Source organism: Nelusetta ayraudi, unplaced genomic scaffold (genome assembly GCF_046127955.1).
Source record: "Nelusetta ayraudi isolate G7.1 ecotype Tasmania unplaced genomic scaffold, CSIRO-AGI_Nayr_v1 ptg000236l, whole genome shotgun sequence".
Classification (NCBI taxonomy): domain Eukaryota; kingdom Metazoa; phylum Chordata; class Actinopteri; order Tetraodontiformes; family Monacanthidae; genus Nelusetta; species Nelusetta ayraudi.
In genome coordinates, this window is record NW_027466285.1 from 242,501 (window position 1) to 249,991 (window position 7,491).

A 7,491-nucleotide genomic window follows, 5' to 3' on the forward strand; every position below is an offset into this window, starting at 1 on the left:
AGAGCGACCCCTGGCTGCAGGACTGCGTGGTGTCCCTGTCTCCCTGCGCCGACCTGCTGGTGGTGGGCCGGGAGCAGAGGATGGTCTTCCTGTCAGGTGAGACCACAGGGGGAGTGGGGAAGAGGAGGGGTCACTTTCCCACCGACCGGCCCTGTGCTGACGTTATGTCTCTGTCCCGCAGCCAGGTGGCGCTCTGACCACAGCGGCAGGGAGGAGATGACGCTGGCCGTGTCCTGGAGCGGAACCCTCAGCACTGAGGAGGGGTAAGAAACTGGATACCAGACTGGCAATATGGCAGATTGTTTTCCCCCCAGTGGCCACTCAAGGTACTGCAGTAGAAAAATCCCATCGGGCCCAAACAGCATTTTTCCCCCATCAGGCCGCAGTACAAAATAAAGGCCTCTTAAACGGCTGACAGGACGACCTTTGATCTGAAACGCGGTTCATAGCAAATCTTTCTACTGCAGAATTTTCAGTCCTGGTCTTTCAAAACAAATGACGAAGGCCAGAAAGTCAGCAGAGCAGAGTTTTATATTCCCAACGTGACGTCGCGGCTTTGTACGTTGCTACTGTGTCTCGGCTCCTTCTGATTGGCTGATGCCTCCTGATGCACCGTGGGACTTACAGTGGCGCGGTGAGAAGTGCTACCTGCTCTATGCGCCCCCTATTGTGGAAGTCAAAAACGTTTTCAGCGTCTGCACTGAGTAAGCAGCTACATTCAAATGAATGGGGGCCGCCTTGTTGGAGTCCTGCTCATGCAGCGCCACCTGCAGGAGGCTGCTGATGTTCACTGATGTGCTGCTGTCTCTGCAGAGAGTGTGTGAGCAGCTGCGTCTGCATCCCATTGGCCAGCCAGAAGAGGTACCGCCCACTAACATCGTCAGTCACGCCCCCTGCCCAGAGTCGCATAGCGCTTACTGTGTGTGTGTTCGTGTGTGTGTGTGTGTGTGTGTGTGTGTGTGCAGGAGCTCCACCGGTCGTCCCGACTGGACGTGTGTCGTCGTCGGCTTCACCTCCGGCTACGTCCGCTTCTACACAGAGGTTGGATGGTGTTTTTGGCGTTTTCGCTGTGCTAGGTGTGATCTGCAGACGGCCAGCGGGGGGCGGTACTCACCCCGTTGTCTCCCCATCAACTAGAGCGGCGTCCTGCTGCTGGCCCAGCTGCTGCACGAAGACCCAGTGCTGAGGCTCAAGTGTCGCACCTACGAGATCCCTCGACACCCCGGAGTGACTGAGCAGGTCACACACACACACACACACACACACACACACACACACACACACACACACACACACAGTCTGGGGTCAGAGACCAGAGTTTAGCGCCTCCTTGTGTTGCACTCGACTGGAGTTGTTCTGTTAATCTGGGTCAGTAGCTGCTAACCAGCTGTTAGCTGATGCTAACCTGAGGCCAACCTGGTGCTAATGCTGCTGATACCCTCCAGCCATATGCGCCCTAAACAGCAGGCCCCACTGATCTGTCTGCCCAATCTTACTAGTGTGCTGTCTAAGAAGTTGCTATTGTTATTGTTGTTACGTATGTCATTCATTGTCAGTGTGTATGTCGTGTTTGTTTGTTTGTCGTCTGAGATGTGCTATGTACTGTCAGTGAAGACAAATCTCCCTACGGGACAAAATCAATCAATGCTAACACCTGATGCTGCTGGCTAACACGACTGCTTGATGCTGAGCCCTGATGCTAATACTTGATGCTAACGCGACGCTAACCCTGTGCTAACGGTGTCCTGAGCAGCACGAGGAGCTGAGTATCCTGTATCCCGCCGCCCTGGTCACCATCGACGGCTTCAGCCTCTTCCAGTCGCTGCGCGCCTGCAGGAACCAAGTGGCCCGAGGTAGCACCGTCTGTGCGCTCCAACAGCCTCATGGTGATGATGTCACAACTCATCTTGGCACCGTTTGTGTGTGTGTGTGTGTGTGTGTGTGTGTGTGTGCGTGCAGCGGCGGCAGCGGGCAGCGACGCCATCCAGCCCCCTCCACTGGCCTACAAGAAGTGGGGTCTGCAGGACGTGGAGGCCGTAGTCGACCACAGCAGCGTGGGTGAGCTAAGCCCCTCCCCCCTCCGCCCCTCCCCCAACTCACCCCCGACCCGGAGGACTGGCCGCTGACCCCGGTCCTCTGTGCGCAGGCGTGATGACGCTGTGCGTGTTCGACCAGATGAAGAACGCCTCCGTCCTGGGGGGCTTCAACGCCACCGTCAAGGGCAGCCCCCCTGCCATGAGCCAGTACATCACCGTGGGCAGCGGACCTTACACTGGCTTCTACTACGCTGTGGAGGTGTGTGTGTGTGTGTGTGTGTCTTCCATCTCCTCACAGGTGGAACTTTGCTGTGATGTTTTTCTTCTTGTTGGAAAAGTGCAATGACACCGGGGGGGTGGGGGGGTCGGCGTGGGGTGGGGTGGGGTGGGGGGGGGCAGCAGCAGCTGGGTTGTCTCTAAAGCAGGAGGTGAAGGAGGTTTTCTATATCAAAACAACTTCACCTGGCCACGACCCCCCAAACAGGAAACCCAGCTGAACCCCTCCAGAGCAGCAGGGGGCGACAGTGGCCAGGAGGAAAACTCCCCTGTGGTTGGAAGAAACCAAGGGGCGTGTCAGAGGTCACCTGCTTTGACCTGTTGGGGTGTGAAGAAAATGCAGAGAGAAATAGAGACAGAAAGTGAAGTTGCCAGAGTGACTTCCAGGATTAACGTGTGTGTGTGTGTGTGTGTGTGTGTGTGTGTGTGTGTGTGTGTGTGTGTGTGTGTGTGTGTGTGTGTGTGTGTGTGTGTGTGTGTGTGTGTGTGTGTGTGTGTGCCAGGGGAGCTCCCAGCCGCTCCTTTCCCACGTGGCTCTGGCCGTGGCCACCAAACTCACCTCCGCCCTCCTGAGCGCCGCCAGGTAGCCCCTCCCACACCCTGCCTTGTGTATGAGTGAGTGTGAGACAGACTCTCACCCCTCTCTCACCTCCCTCTCCCTCTTTCTTTCTTACTCTCTCCCCCCCCCCCCCCCCTCTCTCTCTCTCTCTCTCCCCCCCCACCCCCTCTCTCTCAGTGGTTGGCTGGGTTGGAACAAGCCCCGGACAGAGGAGGAGTCGGTGCAGAAGCAGAAGCCCAAGGTGGAGCCGGCCACGCCCCTTGCCATCAGGTAGGCAGCAGCCCCCACCCACCCCTCCCCGATGGCGCTGTGTGACCTGTGTGACCTCTCAACTGCACTCCACACCCCCCCCCCCCTCCAGGTTCGGGCTGCCCGACTCGCGGCGCCACGGCGAGTCCATCGTGCTGTCGCCCTGCAGCTCGCTGGCTGCCGTCACCGACGACTTTGGCCGCGTCACGCTGCTGCACCTGTCCAGGGGCGTGTGCCTGCGCATGTGGAAGGGTGAGGCTCCGCCCACCGGCTGACCCCGCCCACTGACTACCACCTTACCGGACTCACCGCCCCCTCCTCCCTCCGCCCCGCAGGCTACAGAGACGCCCAGCTCGGTTGGCTGCAGGTCCCGGAGGAGCGAAGCCCCGCCCCCACCTCCCCGCCCTCCTCACAACCCCCTCCCCCCCGCCGCCACGCCCTCTTCCTGGTCATCTACGCCCCCCGCAGGGGGATCCTGGAGGTGTGGGCCATGCAGCAGGGGCCCCGCGTCGGGGCCTTCACCGTGGGCAAACACTGCAGGTAGGGAAGGACACCGCACACCAGCACCAACAGCACCAGCACCACCACCACCTCCACTGGGACCATCACCACCACCACCACCCCCATTATCACCACCACCACCACCACCAACACCCCGCCCTCACCAACACCAGCACTACCAATCAGAGTCAGCTAGTCAGCCAGCCTATCAGACGCCTGCTCCCCCGTCGCCCCCTGCAGGCTGCTGTATGCAGGCTACCGGCTGATGGGCGTCAACAGTGTCACCAGTCAGGGCTGGCAGCTCCACACTCAGCACCTGTGCCTGCTGGACTCCATCAGTGGGGCCCTCAGGACCATCAGCATCCCCTTCCACCTGGCCCTCAGGTACACACGTGCGCACACACACACACACACACACACACACACACACACACACACGTATCGAGGAGCAGGAGGCGTGGCCTGCAGCTCTCTGACTCCAGTGTCTCCGCCCACAGTGACAAGAAAAGCGAGCGAGCCCGGGACGTCCACCTGCTGAAGAGACTGGGAGTTCTGCTGAAGAGCAGGGAGCTGCAGCCAGGTGGGGGCGTCACAGGGTGGAGGAGGGGGGGTGGGAGGGGGAGGAGTCAGTCAGTGCTGATGGGAGCTCTCTTCCTCCTCAGAGGTCCTGCAGCGTGAGGCCACCAGCATCCTGCTGGAGATCAAACACCCCGCCGTCAAGATGCAGGTAGATCCAGTAGCACCACCTAGCCTGCTAGCCTGCTAGCCTGCTAGCCTCGGCCGCTACATGTTGTCACCCTGCCGTCTGCCCTCCAGGCCCTGGAGTCTCTGCTGGCCAGCAAGAGCGCCCCCGCCTGGTGTCTCAGCAACGTCTGCCAAGCGTTACGAGAGAGTCTGAGCCAGCAAGGTTTGGGAGCAGCGCCTCTGTCTCGCCTGCTCGTCCGCACGCCGGCCGTCCTACGCTAACACGTGTCCTCCTCCCCCTGCGTGCAGACCAGGAGCTGCTGCTCTTCTGCTCATCGCAGCTGAAGCTGCTGCAGCTCTACAGCAACATCCAGCAGCTGCACGGAGCTGCACACAGCCCGGCCCCGCCCCCTCAGGTACACACAAACGCACAAACACACGCAGAGGTTGCGTTGACCACATTTCTTCCATTATGGACGGTGCTGAAACATCTGAAGGCCGTCGGCAGGTTTGATTGCAATTCACACCCCTGACCACTCGGTGACACTAACTCCTCCTCCTCCTCCTCCTCCTCCTAACTCCCCCTAACCCCCCCCCCCCCTCCTCTCCTAACTCCCCCTCCCACCTCTTCCTAACTCCCCCTCCTCCTCCTCCTCCTCCTCCCCCTAACTCCCCCGCCACCTCTTCCTAACTCCCCCTCCTCCTCCTCCTCCTCCTCCTCTTCTTCCTCCTCCTCCCCCTAACTCCCCTCCCACCTCTTCCTAACTCCCCCTCCTCCTCCTCCTCCTCCTCCTCCTCCTCCTCCTCTTCTTCCTCCTCCTCCCCCTAACTCCCCCACCACCTCTTCCTAACTCCCCCTCCTCCTCTTCTTCCTAACTCTCCCTCCCACCTCTTCCTAACTCCCCCTCCTCCTCCTCCTCCTCCTCCTCTTCCTCCTCCTCCTCTTCTTCTTCTCCTCCTCCTCCCCCTAACTCCCCCGCCACCTCTTCCTAACTCCTCCTCCTCCTCCTCCTCTTCCTCCTCAGGACTCCCTGGAGGGCCTGGAGGTGGAGCTGTCCCGGCTGGGCCCCACCCTGCAGCGCTACGCCCGCCTTTCCTCCCGCCCCAGCGTGTCCTTCGCCCAGGACTCGCCCGACGCCCCGCTGCCGCCCCACAGCTTCCTGTCGCAGCTGCAGCTCAGCCAGCAGGGGGCGCTGAGCGTCTGCTGCAGCTCAGAGGCCGAGTGGAACCGGCTGGGTACGACGGCAGGGGGGAGTCATGTGACCACGCCTCCGTGGCTACAGGCAGGGAGACACTAATGGTGTGTGTGTGTGTGTGTGTGTGTGTGTGTGTGTGTGTGTGTGTGTGTGTGTGTCCTCTGCAGGGAACTTCCTGTTTTGGGGCTGTGTGACTGGGCAGAGTCCAGTCCAGGAAGTGTGCGAGCAGCTTCAGCAGGCGGGATTCAGTCCTCAGCAGCTGCTGGTCAGTCACTGCTGCTGTGCCGTGTTGTGTTGTGTTGTGTTGTGCCTTGTGTTGTGTTGTGATGGCTACGATTGTCGTTCCCAGTCGCTGCTGCTCAGTGTTTGGCTGCAGAGGGAGAAACAGCTGCTGCTCAAAGTGGAAGAATCAGTGGGAAAACTGCACACACTGCTGACCGTCCTCAGCAACCTGCCAGGTGTGTGTGTGTGTGTGTGTGTGTGTGTGTGTGTGTGTGTGTGTGTGTGTGTGTGTGTGTGTGTGTGTGTGTGTGTGTGTGTGTGTGTGTGATAACTCCTTTCTGTCCCTGCAGGTGCGATTGAAGACTCCTGGGACCCTCAGTCTGTCTCCCCCTGGTGGCAGCTGCTCCGCAACGCGTGCACCCAGTCGCAGGATGCGGCGGCGGCGGCGCTGCTCGCCGCCCTGGTGGCCCACCGCGCCGCCAAGGCCAGCATCGCCAGCCGTGCCGACAGCAAGGTACCGGGGAGGGGGTGAGGGGGGTTCCAGCCAATCAAGGGCCGGGCTGAGCTGTGTGTGTGTGTGTGTGTGTGTGTGTGTGTCAGCTGCAGTCGGAGTGGGAGGCCGTGTCCCTGGAGCTGGAGCAGTGGTCGGTGTGCGAGTGCCAACTGGAGGACGTGCTGCTGCTGCACACGCTGCTGCTGGTGCCTCCACCGCAGGGAGCAGCAGGGGGCGCCGCCGCGCACTGCTCCGTTAAGTCCCTGCTGGAGGGAGAAAAGGTGCGAGCCAGCAGAAATATGTTCTCATTGTGCCCCACAGGGGGCGGCGGCGGCGCATCCAGTTGTCCTTCATGCGTGTGCGCGCGCCTGTGTGTTTGTGCGTCTGTGCGTGTGTGCGTGTGCACGTGTACGTGCAGGCAGCATCGCCGACTGCGTCTCCAAGTGGCTGTTCCGACAGCGGCTGGCTCCCGATAGGCTGCGGGACGTCCTGGGGGCGGGGTCAGGATATGAGGAGGCCACACAGCAGAAGGAGCAGAAGGAGGAGAAGGAGGACGCTGACGGTACTGACTCCGCCTCCTCACTGGGCCCACCGGTCACGTGACTCGGTGCCTGGTAGTGTAGTTGTCCTTAGAAACCGTGTGGCATCCTCCCACTTCCTGTATGTCCTCCAGACCTGCTGGGGGCGCTGTGCCAGCGCTTCCCTCACTCGCTGTCCCCGGACCTGCTGCTGGCTCACTGCTGCTGGGAGTACGTGGTGCAGTGGAACAAGGACCCTGAGGTGGGGGGTACACACACACACACACACAGCTTTCTGTCTAGCAGGAAGTGGTGGTGACCTTTGACCTCTGCCACCGACAGGAAGCTACATTCCTCCTGTGTGCTGTGGAACACCTGAAGCTGCTGTCCAGTCCTCATGTCCAGCTGGGTGAGACCCCGCTCCACCTGTGTGTGTGTGTGTGTGTGTGTGTGTGTGTGTGTGTGTGTGTGTGTGTGTGTGTGTGTGTGTGTGTGTGTGTGTGTGTGTGTGTGTGTGTGAGTCACGTGTGCGCCTTAGTCAGAGTGTCACTGGACAATGCGTGTGTGCACATGCGCTACACCCCAGCGCTAGCGTCTGTGAGTCTCGCTAGCTCACAGTGCTAGCTGTGAGCCTCGCTAGCTCGCAGTGCTAGCTGTGAGCCTCGCTAGCTCGCAGTGCTAGCTGTGAGTCTCGCTAGCTCACAGTGCTAGAAGAGGAAAGAGGTTAACTGGGAATTTACACGCTGAAAAGACTGCT

The 7,491-nt window shown here is 60.5% G+C and overlaps 1 protein-coding gene across 2 annotated transcripts in view; it reads left to right on the forward strand.

The window, feature by feature from the left end:
• rab3gap2 (RAB3 GTPase activating protein subunit 2 (non-catalytic)) overlaps window positions 1-6,996 on the forward strand; it is an 8,383-nt gene extending 1,387 nt beyond the window's left edge. For both annotated transcript variants that reach the window (XM_076016723.1, XM_076016724.1), the window contains exons 3-25: window positions 1-96; window positions 182-263; window positions 814-861; window positions 966-1,041; window positions 1,138-1,239; window positions 1,754-1,853; window positions 1,960-2,058; window positions 2,147-2,295; window positions 2,816-2,895; window positions 3,049-3,141; window positions 3,233-3,372; window positions 3,456-3,660; window positions 3,862-4,005; window positions 4,119-4,201; window positions 4,284-4,348; window positions 4,438-4,528; window positions 4,615-4,721; window positions 5,331-5,541; window positions 5,669-5,766; window positions 5,851-5,959; window positions 6,074-6,237; window positions 6,324-6,778; window positions 6,890-6,996. The exon at window positions 1-96 is cut by the window's left edge. In XM_076016723.1, coding sequence (XP_075872838.1) covers window positions 1-96; window positions 182-263; window positions 814-861; window positions 966-1,041; window positions 1,138-1,239; window positions 1,754-1,853; window positions 1,960-2,058; window positions 2,147-2,295; window positions 2,816-2,895; window positions 3,049-3,141; window positions 3,233-3,372; window positions 3,456-3,660; window positions 3,862-4,005; window positions 4,119-4,201; window positions 4,284-4,348; window positions 4,438-4,528; window positions 4,615-4,721; window positions 5,331-5,541; window positions 5,669-5,766; window positions 5,851-5,959; window positions 6,074-6,237; window positions 6,324-6,692 — 2,711 coding nt within the window. In that variant the 3' untranslated portion in view covers window positions 6,693-6,778; window positions 6,890-6,996. The remainder of the gene's footprint in view (window positions 97-181; window positions 264-813; window positions 862-965; window positions 1,042-1,137; window positions 1,240-1,753; window positions 1,854-1,959; window positions 2,059-2,146; window positions 2,296-2,815; window positions 2,896-3,048; window positions 3,142-3,232; window positions 3,373-3,455; window positions 3,661-3,861; window positions 4,006-4,118; window positions 4,202-4,283; window positions 4,349-4,437; window positions 4,529-4,614; window positions 4,722-5,330; window positions 5,542-5,668; window positions 5,767-5,850; window positions 5,960-6,073; window positions 6,238-6,323; window positions 6,779-6,889) is intronic.
• The last annotated feature ends 495 nt before the right edge of the window (window positions 6,997-7,491 follow it).